Source organism: Eleutherodactylus coqui, chromosome 10 (assembly GCF_035609145.1).
Source record: "Eleutherodactylus coqui strain aEleCoq1 chromosome 10, aEleCoq1.hap1, whole genome shotgun sequence".
In the NCBI taxonomy this organism is placed as follows: Eukaryota; Metazoa; Chordata; class Amphibia; order Anura; family Eleutherodactylidae; genus Eleutherodactylus; species Eleutherodactylus coqui.
The window spans coordinates 97852864-97875642 of NC_089846.1; the positions used below are offsets into that span (position 1 = coordinate 97852864).

Here is a 22779-nt window from a genome sequence, read left to right on the forward strand (position 1 = left end):
CTCTGCCCCATGTTCTCTCCTGTGGTCGCTGCCCCTCTATTCTATGTTTTCTCCTGTGGTTTCTGTCCATGTCCACTCCTGTGGTCTCTGCCCTGTATCCCCTGCCCCCTATGATCTCTGTTCTTTACACATACATAAGTCTCCACATAACAGTCAAACCAGTAAACAAGGTCAGCCTGGATGGCATAAATCATATGAGCTCACCCCATCCTAGTGCATAAATATTGAGGGAATTAATATATTGCACACTGCCAAAGCATTAGATGATCCTCCCTCAGAAACAAATGCCAGAATCAAAGTAGAAACCCGACAGTAACACTGCCAAACCACAAAATTACAAGGTTACAAGTATTAATATCAAAATGATATAAGCAAGAACCAATCCACAGAAATAAGAAGAGACATGCCAAAAGCAACCAGGTATATAGCAGAACGGATCCCAAGGATAGGGCGTCAGATAGGAGGCCCTTAGCTTAATAGCCAATAGGAAATACTCAGATAAAGAACACCTGAAAACAATGAGACTGAAACCCTATCTCACGCTATTAAGTGCCGAAATGCATAGACTTCATTGATAACACTTCAACACCACTGGGTTTCCACACCCTTCTTGCTGTGACTCTTCTGTTAAGCAGCACCCTTCCCCTTGTTGCTCTCATGGTAAATGATAGTTGATGCTCAGGTTCTACATCGCTTAAAAAGCACCAACCAGTTTTGACGCACTTCCTGTCACTACTAATTAGAAAAATACCAATACCTCTGTAAGGAGATAAAATATAACGATCAGACTTGGTTACATCAACTCCTGATGCAGTAATGTATGTGGATTCAGTGAAATTCCTTTACACTGCCTTTTGATAACCTAAACATTCTGACAATCCATATTTTTAAACACAACTACCGTATATGATAATCTATAATCTTTAAGTCAACTGATTAAGAGGCTCAAAAGGGTAATATGGCTTCTTCAAGACTCTTACTTATATCCTTGCTAGTAAATGTCTAATGCTTGGCCATCTCTATTCTCCGTCACGTCTGATTTCAGTACTAGTGTTGAGCAAAGCGAAACAGTCAAACCTGGTTTCAGGTCAAACTTTGCTATAAATTAGGCTTGACGTGAACCCAAACCTTGGGTGGTTCATCTTGGTCAAACCCACTAAAATGGCATCTGCCACATGGCAAAAAGGAGATGTAGGAAGGATCACATGACTCATTGTAGCCCATAATGCCAAACAGCTCTCCCAGGCAATCAGGAGGCAGTATAGGGGAGAGGTCAGAGCCACTATAAAAGGCTGTGCACCATAGCTCAAGCAACCATTTCAGCCTGGGATAGAGGTGTCAGAAGATCTCTGTGAGGGATAGATTTTAATTTAATTTTTTTCTTTCAAAAGTTGTGTAAAGTCATTGCAATGGAGTGCAACATAGTGATGGGGAGCAGTTGTGTGAGAACATTCAGCTCTCGGAGTGTGTTGTGGAGGTGAAGTGGTGGCTAAGATGCATAGCTGTGGTAGTGTGGTTGGTGGTAGTCGGGGTGGTAGTGGCAATTTTGAAGGTGGATATGTTGAGGGGGCATGAGACTGGAGAACAGACTGGGAGAAGTGACAGGGATGATGAGGACTATATTGATGTGGTTTAGACAGGATGTGGGAACCAGGTGATGAGAAGGTGATGACATTGACGTTGTCAAAGGAGGAGGGTAGTGAGGCACTGGCGATGATAAAGAGCCGAGGTAGGGCCAGATCATCTGCTAAATATCCCAGAGTAGGCCTATTGGTGTGATCAGCTCAAGAGCAGGTGAAAATAACCCTGCTGCTGCAAGTGTTTGCTCCAGAAGAAAGCCTACCAGAGGAGGGGCAAGCTTGGGTTGTGGTGGTAATACAAGCTCTTTCTGGTAATTTCCCATGTGGCAATTCTTCTGTACCTCCCTAGAGGAACCAAACATACCACTGTGCCGAATCTGCACATAGAAAGTAAGGGGTGGCTAGGGCCCAATTATAGGAACTACAGCTCTATGTATGCACATGGAGCGGCATCACAAGGCCACATGGGGCAATCAAATTACCCCACAATGTGATCAAGACCTTGCTGCTGCTCCAGATCTCTGTCACTGGTTTAGTCGCCTCATGCACCACACCGCATTACACCTGCTGAGCCTGGCTATAAAAGCCACACAGAACAAGGGCTGCTGCTGTGCATGAAGGAGGAAAACTCATACTGGCTGTCTCCTTGCAAACTCACACTGGGCAATGTAGTCGCTGACAATGGGAAGAGCAGTGTGGCTGTCCTGCGTCTTGGTCACACACTCCTTGCATGACATATGTGATCAATATGGCCGTAACATTTAACACATGTGTTGGTTTGAACCGTGTGCTGGCCATGTCCAGGAGAGTTTGCATTCGCCTTAGCTGTACTAATACATTTAGGCATGCCCTCCTAGACCTGCAGAGGCAGATCAGTCTCCCTAAACGCTCTTTGATATGTGACGTTCCAACGTGCTGTATTTCCATCTTTCACATGTTGGACCGTCTGTATGAACAGCGGAAAGCGGTGAATGATTTCCTCTTGCAGCAGGCGGGCAGCTTTTGGAGCCAGTGTAATATTCAGCTCAAGCATAGGCAGCCGATCAGAGATGCGTATCGCGTGCTGAGGCTTTTTGAAGAGGCGACAAGATTTGTCAGCGGGGACAATAGCAGAATGAACAACGTTATGCCACTGATATTCTTTCTGGAGCAAGCGCTCACAGCGATGATTCAGCAGGGGGTTGAAGATTTCATGTGGTTTTCAGCAGCGCTGTTGAGGAGGTGGATTTGAAGGTGGAGTCAGGAAGGGAAAGGGGACGACGCAGACACCCAACATGATGGCAGTGATGATGACGACAACAACCATGGCAGTATGGGGCAGAATTAGAACCAATTCTTAATTGTGGAGAGAAACTCTTGAGATGGATGCAGAAATAATCAGTTTGGTGACACTATATAATGGGTGATGTATAGATGATGATGATGATGATGATGATGGTTTCTTCTTTATAACAGAGAAGCAGTGCTGGTGCCTCCCTCCATATTGCTACTCACACATGTACTCCTTTCAGCCCTGCATTCCCATCCCATGTAAATGTATTGGTAAGTATGAATCCCCTCTATCATGGACTGTACACTGATTAAAAGCGTTGTACCAATAGTGCAAATTCTTCCCTGTATACAGGATAGGGGATAACTTGCTGATTGGTGGGGGTTTGAGGCTGAGACCCTTACCAATCTCAAGAATGGGGATATACGTCCACCGTCCTCATTGCAGGGTTACTGCACCCCTCTCAGTGAGGAGGAAACTGAATGGGGTGCTGGTCACGCTTGCCCATCCCTGTCAGTCCAAAAGGGCCAATTTATACTCAATTATAGTCAGAGGATAACTTGCTGATCATTGGGGGGGGCTATACACTGATTAATACCTACAGAGATCATTCATCGGGGGGTCTGAAGAGATAATGAGGAGCAATTATAATGGGAGGCTCCAGTCTTCTTTAGACATTCCCTTTAAGGGCGCCCACCCACTGGCGTTTGCGTTTTCCGCGGGAAAAAAACGCAGCGTTTTCGCCGCGTTTCCCGCGATTTTTCCGCGCGTTTTTCGCGGCGTTTTCGCAGCTTTTCCGTTAATTTCCATTGACATTCATACGTGCATTAGGAGAAAAATAAGGACACATATGCAACTGACAGTTCCTATGTTAAAAACGCAAACGCAACGCAAAAAAAACGCCAGTGGACAGGAACACATGTTATCTCTATGCCTGTGCAGGAAAAACGCAGGTAAAAAAACGCCAGTGGGTGCTCGCCCTAAAGCTGATATTACTCTAACACCCCGTGTACTTTTCGGTATGACAGCACCAGTATAAAGAGACTTTGAGGCGTCTTATGTCGTATTAAAGAGAAACAATGCCGTATGGAGACACAATTCAGTAGCATCTGCAGAGCCTTATAGGCTGCATGCAATGCCTTACAAGAGCAGTGAAGTGCCGGAGTCCCTCGCTAACCCAATATCAAGCAGTCTCCTATGTTGGTGCTGTGAAACACGCTCCCTTACTGTTGTTAAGCATTGTGACATATTGCACAGTTTATTATTGGACTGCTCTGTCCCATGTTTTCTACCCCATATATTAGGGGCATGGCAAGCGCATGCAGTAACAGATGGCGGACGGTTGCCTCTATGTTGCCGCCATTGCCTGTAATAGTTGATGACATTGCTGGTTGTCACTCAGAAGAGGACAAATTATAGAAAATATTGGTAGCCCCGCCTTTCTCAAAATGCCCCGCCTACTTTTCTAAAAATTAGCCAGAGTCATCTAAAAACAATAAAGTCGTGGTCCCTGGTACTCAACTATTTTCTCCAGGTAATCATACTGTCATTTAAAATGAATAATGGTCACCTTCTCTGTCTGGCACAGTCTTTCCTACACCGAAGCCCGTCCCTACAGCCCCTGCCATCCCTGTAACGACACGTAAGTACTTACAGGTTTCCATTTTTATGTGTCACTGATGACTGCATTATAATTAAAGAGCAATAAGCGATGATGATGATGATGATGATGATGTGTCTACTTTATAATAGAGAAGCAGTGCTGGTGCCCCCCTCCGGAATGCCACTCCCATATGTACTCCTTTCAGGCCTGCTTTCCCGTCCCATGTCCCTGTATTCGTAAGTACGATCCACCTCTATAATGGACTATACACTGAATAATGCTGCCTACAGAGATCATTCAACGGGGGGTCTGGAGGACTAATGAAGAGAGATTATAATGGGAAGATCCATTCTTGCTTGGACATTGCCCTTAAAGTGGATCTATAGATTTAGCAAAGTGTAACGGCATTGACACAAAGTTCTGGCTGCGGTGTGTTTGACTTCTCAGCTTCTTTTATAACTTGTTGCAGCAGGTTATAACAGTTCAGTTAGACTTTGCTACATCTGTACGGCTGACGCCTTGTACACTTGGCGGTATGATGGCACCAGTAGAAACAGATTTCCAACTGAGGCGTCTCATGTCGTATTACAGCGAAGCGTTGCTGTACGGAGACACAATTCCGTAGCATCTGGAGAACCTTATGGACTCCGTGTTGTTATACAGGGTCCACGTAACGGCCTGTGAGGGGGTGAAGTGTGATGCCCCTCGCTTACCCTAATATAGTCTATTGGTTGTGACATATTGCAGTTTATTATTTTTCTGCACTATTTGAGGTTTTGTACCAGCGGGTGCAGTAACAGATAATGATCCATTGTCTCAATAATGCCGCCATTTTCTGTGTTAGTCGATCATGTTCCCTATCAGTTCGAAAAGGTCAAATTATAGTCAATTTATAGTAAATCTGTCAGATCGCACGTGGCCCCGCACGCTACAATAAGCTCCACCCACTTTTTTGAACTCTTGGGTCCTTGTTATTTAGTTCCTTTCTCCAGGTGATCATACTGCCATTCACCATTGTCACCTTCTCTTTTCGGTACAGCTGTGCCTCCACCGATGCCTGTAACTACAGCCCCCGACATTCCTGTAACAACACGTGAGTACTTGCAGGCTTCTATTTTTATGTGCAATGCATGACTGTACTATAATTAAATGGCAGCAAAATATGTAAGCATAGCGGGGTAGCAGGCTGCCCCTACTGTAATTACTATAAAGCCAGCCCCATTAAAGTCAATGAACAGGGATGCAGACTGTAGTATTAAAGTTGGCCATCAGATGGACCTCCAAAACAGGCAGAAACTATTGCCAATAGAAGTGAATAGCAGCCATTATATACTATGGATTTGGTTGAGCATGGTCAATAGGAATGGAATAGGAACTTCTAGAAAGGGGGCTTTAAGGACTCATATAAGGAGGCTGAGCAGAGCAGTGGTTTTGTAGCTGGTGAAGAGTTCAGGGTAGAGCTCAATTCGATGGAAAAGGGGTAGACTGGTGGACACAGGATGCCAGAACTATGCCCAAGGCCTCCTTCAACCAATATTTCCAAGCACTAGTCCTGCCTGAGCAAGGAACTATGATGAAGTTAACAGACACATACCACCTACCCTAATCTGTATTAGGCATCACATGGATGAATGTGCGGCCAATATATCGGAAAAAAGACATTCTTATAATTATGCAAACCTTTCCAGGATGACGTAACCATCATTTTGGGACTGAATATTTTAAGAGATTAGGATCAGTTACTGTTCGTCGAGAAGGGCCTTAAAAATTGGAAGCAAGTGAAAGGTTTTTCAGCAAATGGTAGGACCCATGGGTTACAAAAGAGAACCTCTGAGTATTGAGCAGTGTTAAACATTTGAATATCCATTGAAGATGACTGTTACATTGCTCCCTAAGAAAGAGACCCTTTTGACTCTGCCTTGTCACGTCCACCCAAGATGCGCTGGATGCGTTAGCTTCAGATCTCACACAAATGCGCACCAAACAGTGACAAACCATGCAGAAAACCGCAATATGGAAAAAACAGTCCCTAAATAACTTAACCCAAGGAACAGATCTGCCTATATGCAGGTGACCCGTCCTGACAAGGACGAAGCTGGCCACGTACCTCGGCCACTAGCTGACCCTACGTGGAGTAGGAGAAAACCAACAAACAAGATGAAACGATAAACCACTGTGCTTAGCTTTGGAAGACACAGGTTAACAGGACCTCCAGCTTTTAGCTCTGACTACAGCCAAAGCTGGGGAGAGACTGAGATTAATGGACTTAGAACTCAGCACAAGACCAGGCAAAATAGACCTGCCAAATACCCACAGGTGAGGCCAAGCATGTCTCACCTAACAGCACTCCCACCAGGCCAGAAGGTAGAGAAACACACACAAAACCTGCACCAGACCACCTAGAAAGGAAGCGATCCCAGAACCACCGCAACATGCCTGTTGGATTTGGTACGTGCCTTGTGTTAAAGATCAAGCTGAAAAAATGTAATCTGTTTAAAAGGGAGATTAATAATTCAGGCCGGTCAGGCTAGGAAATCACCAAACTGCATCAAGATCCCTGTAGATATAGAGTTACAGTGCCACTTAGTTGGTGCATGAGCACCATCACCACCTCCAAACCATCAGACAGTTGGTGAATCAACGGTTGCAGGAAAAGACACATCCTATCAAGACCCAAGTCTAAGATTCCCCACAAGATCTATCCAACAATCATACCAGATAAATCCGAGGACTAGTTGGTTGTACCTGACGGCCTGGCGGGTCTCAGTAGTTCAACTGCCAAGGACTCTGGGAGAGGAGTGGAAGTACTAGAGACTCTAGAGTCACCAGAATTCAAGCCCACTCCAACTCTAGCTGTAGGGTCCACAAAAATCCTCTGTAGATCAACCAGGTCAAGCCCCACTGCTACGAAGCTAGTAATGAAGACTCGCTTGTGCTATACATCAACTTGGACAGAGTGGCCAGACATGTAAGAGACCGGTCTCTGACTAGCTAGTTGAGACACACTAATAGGAACAATAGCTTTACAGACTGTACAACTGACATGGGCCGGATTACTTTAGACTGACACAAATTAGAGAAGTTTCCTTAAAAGGGCAGCGCTTACATACCGTTTGGACAGTGTCATTCATGGCCACCAAGTTGTGAACTTCATCAACTGTTTAAAAGTTATTAAGGTGACATCTTTGATTTCTATGATGATGATGATGATGATGATGGTGTCTTCTTCATAACAGAGAAGCAGTGCTGGTGCCTCCCTCCGGAATGCCACTCACATATGTACTATTTTCAGCCTTGTCTTCCTGTCCGATGTGACTGTCCACGTAAGTACGTTCACCTTTATAATGGACTAAAAACTGATAAAAGGAGTTGTCCAGGGTTAGAGCTGATGTCCACGACCGTGTAGTCACAGCATATTACACGTGCGTTATACGGCTATGTGATACGCGGTGAATAGAGTCAATGATAGTCAAAGACTTTGCATATAGACACTGCGTATCGATGCACATGAGAAATAGATCGCAGCATGCTCTATGTCACAGCGTACCACGCAGCGTGAACCGTATACATTGGTTTTCGTTGTGATGAGATAACTTGTTGCAGCAGGTTCACAGTTCAGTTAGGCTCTGCTATATCTGTACGTCTGACGCCTCATACACTCGGCGGTATGACGGCGCCAGTAGAAAGAGATTTCCAACTAAGGCGTCTCATGTCGTATTACAGAGAAATATTTCAGTACAGAGACATAATTCATAAGCATCTGGAGAACCTTATGGACTTATATCAATCATGATCCCTATCAGTCCGAAGGGGCCAAATTAGACTCAATTATAGTAAATCTGTCAGGCCATTGTATTCAGCTATTTCCTCCGGGTGATCATGCTGCCATTCATATTGGATAATCGTCACCTTCTCTTTTTGGCACAGACATTCCTACACCGAAGCCCGTAACTACAGCCCCCGCCATCCCTGTAACGACACGTGAGTATTTGCAGGTTTCCATGTTTATGTGTCACTGATGACTGCATTATAATTAAAGGGCAGCGAAACATACAAATGTCAGTATGTACCTACAGCGGGGTGGCAGGATGCCCCTGCTACAAGGGGTCTTTGAGGCCTAAAGTTTGAGAAACACTGCACTAGAGGGGCAACTCAGGCAGAGACTAGAATTGAATATGAGCTTTTATACAGGGTTGTACAGCAAAAGTTTGAACACAAACATTTACCTAGTGTATTAATGAGAAAATTGGTTTCCAATGCATGAAAGTATTAATTGGATGGTAGGCTGCATTATTTGGTGGATGTTTGAACTCCACCATATTGAAATCAGCTCCGGTTTTTTAAATGGGAAGAAAGTCATGTGATATATCAATTTTGGCTAGAAATAAATCCACTTCTTGTACATTCTGCACTCAAACTGCCCCATTGGATTTCTAAAGTCCCTTCTATGAGCATCTCTCATCAGTAGGAGGATTTAGGTCTGGAAGCTGCAAGTAGAGATTTGTACATGATATAACTCAAAGCTTCTGGTATGGTCTATAACAGCCCCTGGGACATCATTTATACTACTAATGTCCTGTTATAGGACAAGGTACAGAGATGAGACCACCCCCTGCGCCCCCCAGGAGCCCCATCCCGGGTCGTCAGATAGGAACCTGCACCACAAATGTCCCAGATACAAAACAGGAGGAAAATAATCCACTGTGGAGAGAAACAATTGTCATGGATTCAGATATAATCAGTCTTGTGACACTATATAGTCGGTGACGTATAGAAGAGCGATGATGATGATGGTATCTTCTTTATAACAGAGAAGCAGTGCTGGTGCCCCCCTCCGGAATGCCACTCTAATATGTACTCCTTTCAGTTCTGCTTTCCCGTCCCATGTGACTGCATTCGTAAGTACGATTCACCTCTATAATGGACTATACGCTGATTAAAGGGGTTGTACCAATAGTGCAAATTCTTCCCTGTATACAGGATAGGGGATAGCATGCTGATTGGTGGGGGTTTGATGCTGAGACCATTACCAATCTTAAGAATGGGGATATACGTCCACCGTCCTCATTGCAGGGGTTCTGCACCGCTCTCAGTGAGGAGGAGACTGAATGGGGTGCTGGTCACGCTTGCCCATCCCTGTTAGTCCAAAGGGGCCAATTTATACTCAATTATAGTCAGAGGCGTAACTTAAGGCCTCTGGGCCCCAATGCAAAACCTGTAACAGGGCCCCCAACAATAATGCTTTATTCATAGTACTGGGCTCTCTATATTGAGAAGAGAGGCCTTATGGGCCCCTAAGGCTCCTGGGCCCGGGTGCAACCACATCCCCTATAGTTACGCCAGTGATTATAGCAAATCTCTCGGGCCGCCGATGGCCCGCACGCTCTAATAAGCCCCACCCACTTTCTTGAACTCTCGGGTTCTTGGTATTCCGCTATTACCTCCAGGTGATCATTCTGTCATTGATCTTGGATAATCGTCACTTTCTCTTTTTGGCACAGCCGCTCTTACACCGAAGCCTGTAACTACAGCCCCTGCCATCCCTGTAACGACACGTGAGTATTTGCAGGTTTCCATGTTTATGTGTCACTGATGACTGCATTATAATTAAAGGGCAGCGAAACATACAAATACCAATATATGAGTACGGTTCACATTATTACAGCTTAGTTTTGGTAAAAAGCCAAAATCCTATTCATGGAGAAGCTTGCAGAGCGAACCTGCCACAGGGTCACTACAGTATGCCAGCCTGAATAACTCCACTTGCTCTATGGTACCGCTCACAGTGCCCAGGTACTGCCCCGTACCAGTCTCCAAACCTTTGCCCTGCGGAAAACAAAACTGTAACCCTTTCACTGCTGTTCTGCCAGCAGCTGTACTGTCACCCTTATTGTTTTTGGCCTCTCTGCTTTTGCAGCTGCTCCACTATAGTATAACCTGAAGACTCCTGCATGCCCCTCTGTGTCCCCACTGACAGCATACATACCATACTGTATCGTATTACAGTAGTCCTTGGACCCCTAGAAAAAAATACAATGTACTGTACCTTCCCAATTACAGTAGTTACTGACCCATACAGTGCTAGAGCTGTAAGCAAAATGATGCAGCATGTGCAGTGCAGTACTATACAGTGATAGCGCACGGTAATGTACCACACTGCTCTGCGTAAGAAAGCTTCATGTGCCATCTGCTGGTAAAAGGGGGATATTACACCTTGCAAATTATTTTTTACAATGGGGAATAATGTGCTATGAATGATGTCTCTCTTCAATGAGCAATACCCTGGCACCCTGTTGGTTTATTGTGTTATACCACTCATGTTAATGCTTACCCCATTGGCATTGAGTGCATTTAAGGAATGCATCAGATTCTGTTTTTTTTTAAAATATATAAGATGGCCGACCCTCGTAACTGTAGATTTTGGATACAATCTAATTCAGTTTGTGCTGTCTGATTATTCTTTTTTGTGGACTTATGTCCATGCAGATTGCGCCCCCTAGAGGTGAGGTACTGTGAGTTTGGTTGAAACATACAAGAAAATCATCCACGTGTTTCGCATGACCATTCTAATACATGTAATTAAAGTTCGTACTATACAAAGACTGATGATGATGGTAATAATTATGTCTTCTCCCCACTACGCAGAAAAGAAGTTATGTTGGTGCCTCCCTCAAAACTGCAACCCAAATATGTACTACAATCATATGTGTTTCCTCATCCCATGTGACTGCCCCCGTAAGTACAATGCACTTGGTTCGTGCAGACAGTATAATCACTGTATACAAAATAATAATCTACTCCCCGAAACACCAAGTTATAGGTCCAAAGTGTGCAGATGCATCTCATATAGCTTTATGGAGGTAGGAGTGCCACCTTTTTTTATAAAGAGCTCCAAATCCCTTATATATCGATATTGGGGGAATTTATGTATAGCCATGCTTCGAAATTCTGGCATTAAAGGGGTTGTCCCGCGGCAGCAAGTGGGGTTATACACTTCTGTATGGCCATATTAATGCACTTTGTAATGTACATTGTGCATTAATTATGAGCCATACAGAAGTTATCAAAAGTTTTATACTTACCTGCTCCGTTGCTGGCGTCCTCGTCTCCATGGTGCCGACTAATTTTCGGCCTCCGATGGCCAAATTAGCCGCGCTTGCGCAGTCCGGGTCTTCTGCTTTCTTCAATGGAGCCTCTCGTGCAGGATGCCGGCTCCGTGTAGCTCCGCCCCGTCACGTGCCGATTCCAGCCAATCAGGAGGCTGGAATCGGCAATGGACCGCACAGAAGAGCTGCGGTCCACGGAGGGAGCAGACCCCGGCGGCCATCTTCACCGGTAAGTATAGAAGTCACCAGAGCGCGGGGATTCAGGTAAGCGCTGTGATGTTTTTTTTTTAAGTCCCTGCATCGGGGTTGTCTCGCGCCGAACGGGGGGGGGGGGGGGGGGGTTGAAAAAGAAAAAAAACCCGTTTCGGCGCGGGACAACCCCTTTAAACACATTTTGCTCAAGCCCCAGACACACTGGCCTTCCGCTGTGATAAACTAACTTTGTCTTTGTTTTTCCTGGGCCAGGTATTGCTAGTACACAACAGCCAACCACAACAACCAAGCTGCCTACTACTACTGGTATGTAACTATCCACCTTCAGTAGCTTGTTCATCTGACAGCTATTTCCTCCCAACTCTCCCCATATATAGTAATGCCTATTCTATGGGAACGCTTATTTCTCCCAACTTCTGCCATACACATGAACACTCGGCCAACAGCTATTTCCATGACTCCCCCAATACACATGAATGCTCATTCTGCTGACAGCTATTTCTCTGACTCCTCCCATACACATGAACACTCATTCTAATGACTGCTATTTCTCTGACTCCTCCCATACACATGAACACTTGTTCTACTGACAACTATTTCCCAAGTATTAATAACCAGTCTAACGCAGTTCTTAGAATAGCCAAGAAGAGAAAACATGTTCTTGTTGGTGATTCAACCAGGATAAGGGTTGATTAAAGATAGAATTTGTATGTGCTGAAAGAGGTGAGATGTCTTTCCCCAGTCAGTTAGACTGAAGTGGAGTATTGGTAACTCCAAAATATGGTGGCTAATTTTGGTGAGGGAATGAATGTAGTTGTTAAGAATCAAACAAAAAGTAATATTCTCCACATAATGTGTTCTAATGCCCATAGCTTAGGAAACAAGCTGGAATACAGTTAGGTTGTTCTTTAGGTTATCCAGTGTGATTGATCTGTAATGGAGTCATGGAGTTATAAAAGTCATACATCATTATTAGAGATGAGCGAGCGTACTCGGAAAAACACTACTCGCTCGAGTAATGTGCTTTATCCGAGTATCGCTGTGCTCGGGTCTGAAGATTCGGGTGCCGCTGAGGCTGACAGGTGAGTCGCAGGGGAGAGCGGGCGGGAGAGAGGGAGAGAAAGATCTTACCTCCGTTCCTCCCCGCTCTCCCCTGCAGCTCCCCGCTCCGTGCCGGCACCCGAATCTTCAGACCCGAGCACAGCGATACTCGGATAAAGCAAATTACTCGAGCGAGTAGTGCTTTTCCGAGTACGCTCGCTCATCTCTAATCATTATATGATAGAGCGACATAAGAAGCGCATTCTTAAAGCATACTTTATAAAAGAAATGCCGTCAATATTCAAATGAATACTTGAAATACAGATTCATCCCTTCTCCTACAAACGGACAGCTGCCCTTGTGCCTCGTTTGTGAAAAGGCATTTTCGAATGAAGCTATAAAGCCATTTTTCCAAGATTTAAAGTCAAAGTTTGAGAACCGCAGCACTGTAGGCAAGCTATTTGGAAATCGTCTCTCAATGCTGACAAAGGCCTCCTTGCTTCCTATAAAGTCTCTTTGTTAATAGTGCAATGTGATAAATCACATACTATTGGGGAAACACTCGTGTCCCCTGCAGTTAAAGAGATTGCCAGTACTATGCTGGGGTCCGACCCGTGTGCCATAGTGAAATCGATTTTTTTTGAGTAATGTTTCAAGAAGAATTGATGAGATGGCTACTGATGTGGAAGAAACACTTTTGGACACAGGATGTGTGATGGAAATTGATGATTCAATGGTTAGAGACAATGAAGCATTGCTGCTAGCTTACGTTCATTTCATTAATTGGAAAAAAGAGGTAGTGGAGAAACTGTTGTTTACCAGAAATTTAACCACCAACACGAAAGGCTCCTCTATATACAAAAGAGTGGAAGGATTTTTCCAAGAAAAAAAGCATTCCTTTAACAACTGTACTTGCTTGTGCAACTGACAGCGCCTCGATCTGCTATATCTGGCATAATGACAGTTCACTGTGTCCATCGGCAGCACCTTGTTGCTAAACATTTATGTGAGAGATTGCATGATTCTCTGTGCTATGTAATTAATGCTGTTAACAAGATAAAAGCGCTCTCTTTGAACGAACCTCTTTTTCGCAAGCTCTTTCAAGACCAAGACGAAGAATTTGAACGTCTACTCCTACACACCGAAGGGTTTCTTAAAGGGAATATCTGGACTTTAAGAAAGCAATCAGTATACATATGAGACCTCCTAGTCTTATCATTATATTAGCATAGATCTATTCTATCAATTTTATATTTCTTGTGGTTCCCTACAGTGAAATATACACACCGAAGGGAGGTGGCTGTCAAGAGGAAAGTGCTTACGACGCTTCTATGAACATTTTGACACAGTAGTTGAGTTTCTTCGGCCGATTGACCCAAGCCTTTGTGATGCAATCGAACTACGACATCTTGACGTTGCCTATCTCACAGACATATTTGACAAACTCACTGAGGTCAACACAAAGCTACAAGGAGACAAAATTAATTTCATTAAGGCTAAAGGTATAATCTCTTAATTCATTGCCAAACTGGACCTTCATACCAATAACCTGAGTGGACGCAAGCTCTGTCAGTTTCCGAGTCTTCAAGAAATTGCACACGAAGATGGGGACAAACTTCAAGATGCAGACTTAGATGTTTTTTACTCACACCTCAAACAGGCCAAAGAAGACATGCAAACTACGTTTCATGATCTATGTAATCTTGAAATACCAACATGGGTACTCAATCCAATTGCATCCCAGATTACAAGCACAGTTGGTTGACTTGAAACGTGATAGTGAAGCCCAAGCACTTTCCCAACAATGTGGCTATGAATGTTTTGGGTGAAAGGGAAGAATTCCTATCCTATCCTGTGGCGGGAAGTTAAGCTGCTTGTTGGCTTTTCCATCTATGTACTTAGTGGAGAGGGGCTTCAGCGCAGTTCAGCAGCTCCTGACAAAAGCAAGAAACAAATTTCAGATATGTGTAAGGGGCGACTTGAGACTGCGGTTTTCGAAGATGTAACCAGATATCGTGAAATTGGCGTCCGCTCATCAGGCTTAAGGCAGCCATTAATGACACAGATTGATTGTGGCAAACATTATTATTAGTCGAATTTCATTGTTCTTGCATTATAATTAGTCTTCTGACCAGTAAGGATTAAGGTGTATCTTGCATGCATGTTGCATGTTTCTGTAGAATGATAATTAAAGATGGTATTATTGCTTGCTTCCCCAAAAAATTATCTTCTGCAATAAAACCCATTTATTATTGTATCCACAATTAACCTGTTTTTATGTATTCAGCACCTACATTTTAGCAGATAAAATTTAGCTGACTAAAATACTTCTTTGGTAATTTGACATGCTTTCACAATTAATGCTAATCTGTTAAACACTGTCAAACTTTCCAAAAAAAGTATTCAGTATTTTAATTTGTAGATAAGGCTGTCACCATTCATCAATAACTATATTACTGGAGGTTAGGCCATTGCAGACGATTAATGACAACATTACTGGTGACGAGGCTGCCGCTGACGATTAATGACTATATTAAAAAATAATTTATTTGTATAGCGCCAACTTATTCCACAGAGCTTTTGAGGTCATTTATTTATTACCCCCCAACAAGCTGGGGACTTATTTTACCGACCTCGGAAGGATGCAAGGCTGAGTCAACCTTGAGCCGGCTACCTGAACCAAGTGGGGATTGAACTTCTATTCTTCCAAGGTTCAGTAAAATGAGCACCGAGCTTGGAGACAAGGATGACGCTGATAACTAATAATTTTATTACTGAAGATAAGTGTGTTGCTGACCATTAATTACTGTATCACTGAATATAAGACCATTGCTGATCATTAATTACTATTTTACTGCAGTTAAAGGGGTTGTCCGGCCACACAGGGTAAAATTTTTTATAATGCTGCTGCTTTCCTTTCAGTAAGGATAGTAACAGACAGCATACAGGGGCTCAAACCGGCCAGCAGATCAGCTGCAATGTCAGTTTCTTACCTTAGATTCTGATCTTCACTGCAGCTTTCAAAGATGGCGCCTCTCTGCGCTCTCCCTCCTCTGTGTGCGCGCTCCCGATGGTAGTAAGAGACATGAAAAGGCAGGATTTCATGGCCTCCCAAAGCTCACGTCCTAGCCCCGCCCACGACACGCCCACCTCTATTGAACTGCTCTACAGTCTCTCCCCGCCCAGGCCCCGCCCCCTGCTGCATACTATAATCAGAGGGGGTGTGGCCAGGGGAGACTGCGTTATACACTCATGTCAGGATAAAATCCTGGCATGACTGTAAACACTAGCACTGTGTATAGTGAATGGAGAGGGGCTGGGGATAGCCCAGAGAACTCTCCTGCAGCCCCCCACTGCAAGGCTACCTACTGCCCCCCCCACCCTGCTAAAGTGAAACAAAAAATTTCCCCACACACACATGCCCTCATAGTCCCCCTCCCACAGCGACCCCCCCCTCACAATGACCCCCCCCCCACAGTGCACTCTCCCACAGTGCCCCCCTAATGATCCCCCACAGTGCCACAAACAGTGCCCTCTACAGTACCCCCTACACATGCCTCCCAGTGTCACCCCTACAGTGCCCTCCAAAGTAGCCCCCCTCATTCCCCCAACCACAGCATTCTCCACAGTCCCCCCTCAACAGTGCCCCCCACAGTATTCCCCCCCCACAGTGCCCTCCGCAGTACCCCCCCTACACATGCCACCCCCCCCAGAGTCCCCCCCACTGCACTCCAAAGTAGCCCCCTCCACATGCCCCCCATCCACAGCGTCCCTATACAGTGCCCCCCCGTGACCTCCCCCACAGAGTCCCCCTTTACAGTGCCCACACACAAGTATACTAACAGCACCCCCCCCCTCCCCCCTCCCCCCGGGACTTCTGACAGCCGGGTCTCCTGGACATTGCACACACACACATCACTGCCGCTCGCTCGCTCCCGCCCCCCCCTCCCGGGACTTCTGACAGCCACTTGCACACACACATCCATCCATCCATCCATCCTCCCCCCTCCCTCCTCCCCCCCCCCCCACGAGAGCCCGCCCCTCCTCTCATTCTTACCTTGGAGTTGAAGAGCCAGCAGACACGCCTCCCCTGCAGGCAGCTTCCCAGGCTGAAGTTCTTCTGCACATGCGCAGAGCTGTGCTGGAGAGGCGCGTCCCCGGTCGTCCCAACAAGAAGAGGAGAAGAGACTTGTCGGAACCAGGAACCATGGCAACCGAGGAGCAACACGGGGGGGGGGGGCAGCCAAGAGGTAAGTGAATAACTTCTGTTTGCCTAATTTACAATGCACAATGTATATTACAAAGTGCATTGTATTGGGCAAACAGAAGTAATGAGACCTAATGTTTATGGCCGGACAACCCCTTTAAGGCTGTCGTTGATCGTTAATAGCTATATTACTGGAGATAAGGCCCTCACTGACTATTAATAACTATATTACTGGAACAAAGCCGCCGCACGGGGCAGAGCCGGATTCTACATGTTGAATCCCGTAGCAGAATCTGGGCCTTGCAGCAGCGGCGTACACGCTTACCTGCTTTTGCTTCCTCCAATCTGCACTGTGGATTGTCCGCACAGCTCATCATCAGACATGCGCAGTTTAGATTTTCTGTTTTAAACTCCTGCTTTTCCTGCGCCATCGCCTAGTGATGACGTGAAGTCCACAACCTTTCCGCAATATCAATTACAGAAGAGCCGCAGATCAGACGGCTTCCATTGACTTCAATGGAAGGCGTACATGTGGAATCCGTGTGAAAATTGAGCATGCTGCGATGTTTCATCTGCGAACGGAAACCGCAATTGGTTTCCGTTCATGTACATGAAAAATCTATTTTTCACAGCATGCTATGGAAGGTATTTGCCGCGGAATCCGGAGGCAGATGCTCGCTCTGGATGCCGCAATGCAAATCCGCCCGTGTGCATGAGGCCTTAAGGCTGTTGTGAACCATTAATGGCTATAGTACTGGAAGATAAAGCGGTGGCTGACTGATAATAAGAATGTTACTGGCGATAAAGTCGTTGCTGACCGCTAATAACTATATTACTGGAGATAAGGCCGTCACTGACCATGAATAAGTATATTTCCAGTGGTAAGTTAATGACTGTATTACTGAAGATAAGGCCACTGCTCACCATTAATAACTATATTTTTGGAGATAAAGAGTTGAATGACTACTTTTGTTCAGTATTTTCTAAAGCTGTTTTTCAGAATTATAATATGTTTGGGCCTGGTAGTACTTTGTGTTGTAAAGATTCAGATCTAGTGTTTTTGGAAGCTGATCTAATAGGCGAACTTGCACGTTTGTAGTTACATAAAGTGATGGGTCCAGATGGCGTCCACCCAAGTTCTTAAAGACCTCCAAGCTGTGACTGCCGCACTTCTGATTTATTTAACCAGTCCCTTCTAACAATGATGTTCCTGCGATTGGAGAATGGCCATTGTTGTACCCATTCAAAAGAAGGGTAGTAGAGAAAATGCTGGGACCTACATGCCAGTTGGTTCAACATCTGTAGTAGTTAAACTGATGAAAACTCCTGCAAAAGAAGATTTTTGATCACTTCTAAACCACCAACCCCTTAGACCCCAAGCAGTACGGCTTTACTTAGCCATCCCACATGAAAAACTCATAGATAGGTTATTACTAATTGGACTTAATCCTCTGATAGCCCAGTGGATTCACAACTGGTTAAAAGATATTATAGTTTATTCTGACCTGGACGAATTACAAGGGGCGACCCCAAGGGGGTCATAGTATGTGGGTAATTGAAATAGGAAAAGGTGTAACAGATGAGGTCTGTCTGTCAGCGGATGAGTGTATACTCCTGGTGGGGTCATCAACATGAAGAAAGACATTTTCTAGTTTAAGGAAAATCAGAAGCAACATTGGTAAATATTGTCAGGGGGGTACAGAGGGGTTTGGTTTAGGGAATATGGTATGCCTCCCTGAAGAGGTGCGTTTTTAGAGCATGCCTGAAGTTGTGTGTGTCAGGGATTGCCCAGATAGCTTTTGGTATTATTTTACTGAAAGAGTAGTAAATGCTTGAACAAACTTCCAGCAGACCTGCAAGTGATAAGCATAGATCCATCCTAAGAGAGGAATAAAAACTGAGTAAGATAAGGCCAGTTACGATGGACCATGGTTTTTTTTTCTACTGTCAATTGTCTATTTTTCTATAATAAATGTCTGCATCATATAAAGAATGATGATGATGGTAATAATTATGTCTTCTTCCCACTATGCAGAAAAGAAGTTGTGTTGGTGCCTCCCTCAAAACTGCAACCCAAATATGTACTACAATCATATGTGTTTCCTCATCCCATGTGACTGCCCCCGTAAGTACAATGCACCTGAGTATTGCTTCGTGCAGACAGTATAATCACTGTATGCAAAATAATAATAATCTTTATATAGCGCCAACATATTCCGCAGCGCTTACAAAACAGGGGGGAACGGATACAAAAAACAAAGATACAAAAACCACTGTTAAATGTAGTAATCGAATTAATGGTGAGGGTCCTGCTCCAGCAAGCTTACATACTACTGATAATGGGGGGCATACAGAAGGTAAAGGGGCTGGAGATGTGCACGGTATGGCGAGGTGGAGAGTGAGGGATGCTATACACATAGGCAATGGTCAGGCCGTATAGTGGCAGAATCTGTATGACTGCAGGGGGGCGGTTGATTGTGGCTAGCATAGATTGTAGTCAGTAGGACAGGGAGCATGTTATCAGGCGGAGTACAGAGGGGTTTGGTTTAGGAGATATGCTATGCCTCCCTGAGGAGGCGTTTTGAGAGCACGCCTGAAGTTTTTTTGTGTCAGGAATTGCCCAGATAGTTTTTGGTATCGCATTCCAGAGGACCGGTGCTGCTCTGGAGACGTCTTGGAGGCAGAAGAGAGGTTCAAATTAAAAGGGCACTCAGTCTGATTTAGTTAGCGGAGTGGAGGGCCCAGGCTGGGTGGTGGATTGAGGTGAGGGAGGCAATGTAGGACGGAGTGGTGTTAGAGGGAATGTGTCGACCCTGAACACCAAGTTTTAGGTCCAAAGTGTTCAGATTCATCTCATATAGCTTTTTAAAGGTAGGAGCACCATGTTTTTGATAAAGAGATCCAAATTCCTTATATATAGATTTTGGGGGAATTTATGTAGAGCCATGCTTCGAAATTCTGGCGTTAAACAAATTTTTCCACAAAGGAACGTAGGGGACATGATAGAAATCAATATACATAAAGATGAAAGCCCTCACTGACTCACTCACTCACTGATTGACTGACTCGCCACTAATTCTCCAACTTCCCGATGTCGTAGAAACATGAAATTTGGTACGAGCATAGATTATGTCCAAAATAGGAAAAGTAAATGGGTCCCAACTTGATTATTCAAATCTAGCGCAAAAGAACTAGCATCCAAATTTTACGTACGGAATCTAATTCTCTCACTTCCCGATGTCGTAGAAACATGTAATTTGGCATGAGCATTGATTATGTCATAAATAGGAAAAGTTAATGGGTCCCAAGTCGATTATTTAATTCTAAGCGCAAAAGAATTAGCGTCCAAATTTTACGTACGGAATGTAATTCTCTCACTTTCCGGTGTTATAGAAACGTGAAATTTGGAACAGGCATTGATTATGTCATAAATAGGAAAGGCTAATGGGTCCCAACTCGATTATTTAATTCTAAGCGCAAAAGAATTAGCATCCAAATTTTACGTACGGAATGTAATTCTCTCACTTTCCGGTGTCATAGAAACGTGAAATTTGGAACAGGCATTGATTATGTCATAAATAGGAAAAGCTAATGGGTCCCAACTCGATTATTTAATTCTATGTGCAAAAGAATTAGCATCCAAATTTTACGTACGGAATCTAATTCTCTCACTTCCCGGTGTCATAAGAACTTGAAATTTGGCACGAGCATTGATTATGTCATAAATAGGAAAAGTTAATAGGTCCCAACTCGATTATTTAATTCTAGCGCAAAAGAACTAGCGTCCAAATTTTATGTGCAGAATCTAATTCTCTCACTTCTTGGTGTAATAGAAACTTGAAATTTGGTACGAGCATTGATTGTGTCCAATACAGGAAAAGCTAATGGGTCGCAACTTGATTGTTCAATTCTAAGCGCAAAAGAATTAGCGTCCACATTTTACGTACGAAATCTAATTCTCTCACTTCTTGGTGTAATAGAAACTTGAAATTTGGCATGGGCATTGATTGTGTCATAAATAGGAAAAGTTAATGGGTCCCAACCTAATTATTCAATTCTAAGCGCAAAGGAACTAGCGTCCAAATTTTACTTACGGAATGTGATTCTCTTACTTCTTGGTGTAATAGAACATTGAAATTTGGTACGAGCATTGATTGTGTCCAAAATAGGAAAAGCTAATGGGTCCCAACTCGATTATTCAATTCTAAGCGCAAAAGAACTAGCGTCCAAATTTTACGTACGGAATGTAATTCTCTCACTTTCCGGTGTCATAGAAATGTGAAATTTGGAACGGGCATTTATTATGTCATAAATAGGAAAAATTTAATGGGTCCCACTTCGATTGTTCAATTCTAAGCGCAAAAGAATTAGCGTCCACATTTTACGTACGAAATCTAATTCTCTCACTTCCCGATGTCATAGAAACTTGAAATTTGGCACGGGCATTGATTGTGTCATAAATATGAAAAGCTAATGGGTCCCAACTCGATTATTCAATTCTAAGCGCAAAAGAATTAGCATCTAAATTTTACGTACGCAATCTAATTCTCTCACTTTCCAGTGTCATAGAAACGTGAAATTTGGCACGGGCATTGATTATGTCATAAATAGGAAAATTTAATGAGTCACAACTAGATTATTCAATTCTAAGCGCAAAAGAACTTGCGTCCAAATTTTACGCATGGATTCTAATTCTCTTACTTCCCGGTGTCATATAAACTTGAAATTTGGCACGTGCATTGATTATGTCATAAATTTGAAAAATTACTGGGTCCCAACTCGATTATTTAATTCTAAGCACAAAAGAATTAGCGTCCAAATTTTATGTACGTAATCTAATTCTCTCACCTCCCGATGTCATTTTATATAAATGAAACGTCACATGTTTACCTCCCCGTGGTGTTTCCTGGGTAACGCAAAGAACTATGCAAAATGGTGAACATATTTTTTTCCCGGTATCTCTAAAGTAACCATGACTTCATAAGATTTTCCGTGTGAACACCAGATAAACACCAATACCAAATTAACTCGGGCGAAGCCGGGTATATCAGCTAGTCTTTATATATGTTAAAGAAGGAAAGAAGGGAGAGGGAAGGCATGATGGAAAACTTTAAAAATGTTAAAGTAGGAGACGAGGGAGAGGAGGACATGATGGAAACCTTTATATGTTACAGGGGTAGAGAAAGGAGAGGAGGACATGATGGAAACCTTCGTACATGTTACAGGAGGAAAAAAGGGGGAGGGGGACGTGATGGAAATCTTCATATTTGTGTGTAACCTATAGGAATTGCACATAGATTTTATTTTTAGCTATTCTCAGTATAATTTTCCTCAGTATATATAACTTATTACTGTTGATTTGTAAATATTTGCAGCTCCTTCAAGTCCTTCAACAACCCCACCTTGTCCATGTACCTGCCTTGGTCAGGCTACGGGTTATTGTATCCGGTCATCCAACTGCTCTCCATGTCCATGTGAGAAACTTCTTTCTATTTTCCTGATATATCACTTTGTCTATGCTTGTGTTGTCAGTGGCCACTAGTGTCAAAACTGTGAAATAACTGAGCTATTTGCTTACTGTTGCTGCTAGTTTGGTAGGATAACACAATTCTAATGTTGTGCAGAAGATATTATGCCGCGAGCAGAAGTTGGCAGAAAGGTAGCTCGAGTGATTACAACTATTCTTATTCTGTCACGATGGTTTCTACTCTGCCTAGTGATTGTGGCTCGTGCCGCAAATGGATTGCAATAAGGCCCTT

The 22779-nt window shown here is 43.9% G+C and overlaps 1 protein-coding gene across 1 annotated transcript in view; it reads left to right on the forward strand.

Moving 5' to 3' along the window:
• LOC136580752 (uncharacterized) overlaps positions 1 to 22779 on the forward strand; it is a 116272-nt gene that overhangs the window by 24059 nt on the left and 69434 nt on the right. Inside the window, exons 8-19 of the mRNA XM_066581579.1 lie at positions 3036 to 3122; positions 4439 to 4492; positions 4603 to 4689; positions 5493 to 5546; positions 7690 to 7776; positions 8381 to 8434; positions 9265 to 9351; positions 9955 to 10008; positions 11099 to 11188; positions 12025 to 12078; positions 19056 to 19145; positions 22396 to 22494. Of these exons, the coding sequence (XP_066437676.1) occupies positions 3036 to 3122; positions 4439 to 4492; positions 4603 to 4689; positions 5493 to 5546; positions 7690 to 7776; positions 8381 to 8434; positions 9265 to 9351; positions 9955 to 10008; positions 11099 to 11188; positions 12025 to 12078; positions 19056 to 19145; positions 22396 to 22494 (897 nt within the window). The remainder of the gene's footprint in view (positions 1 to 3035; positions 3123 to 4438; positions 4493 to 4602; positions 4690 to 5492; positions 5547 to 7689; positions 7777 to 8380; positions 8435 to 9264; positions 9352 to 9954; positions 10009 to 11098; positions 11189 to 12024; positions 12079 to 19055; positions 19146 to 22395; positions 22495 to 22779) is intronic.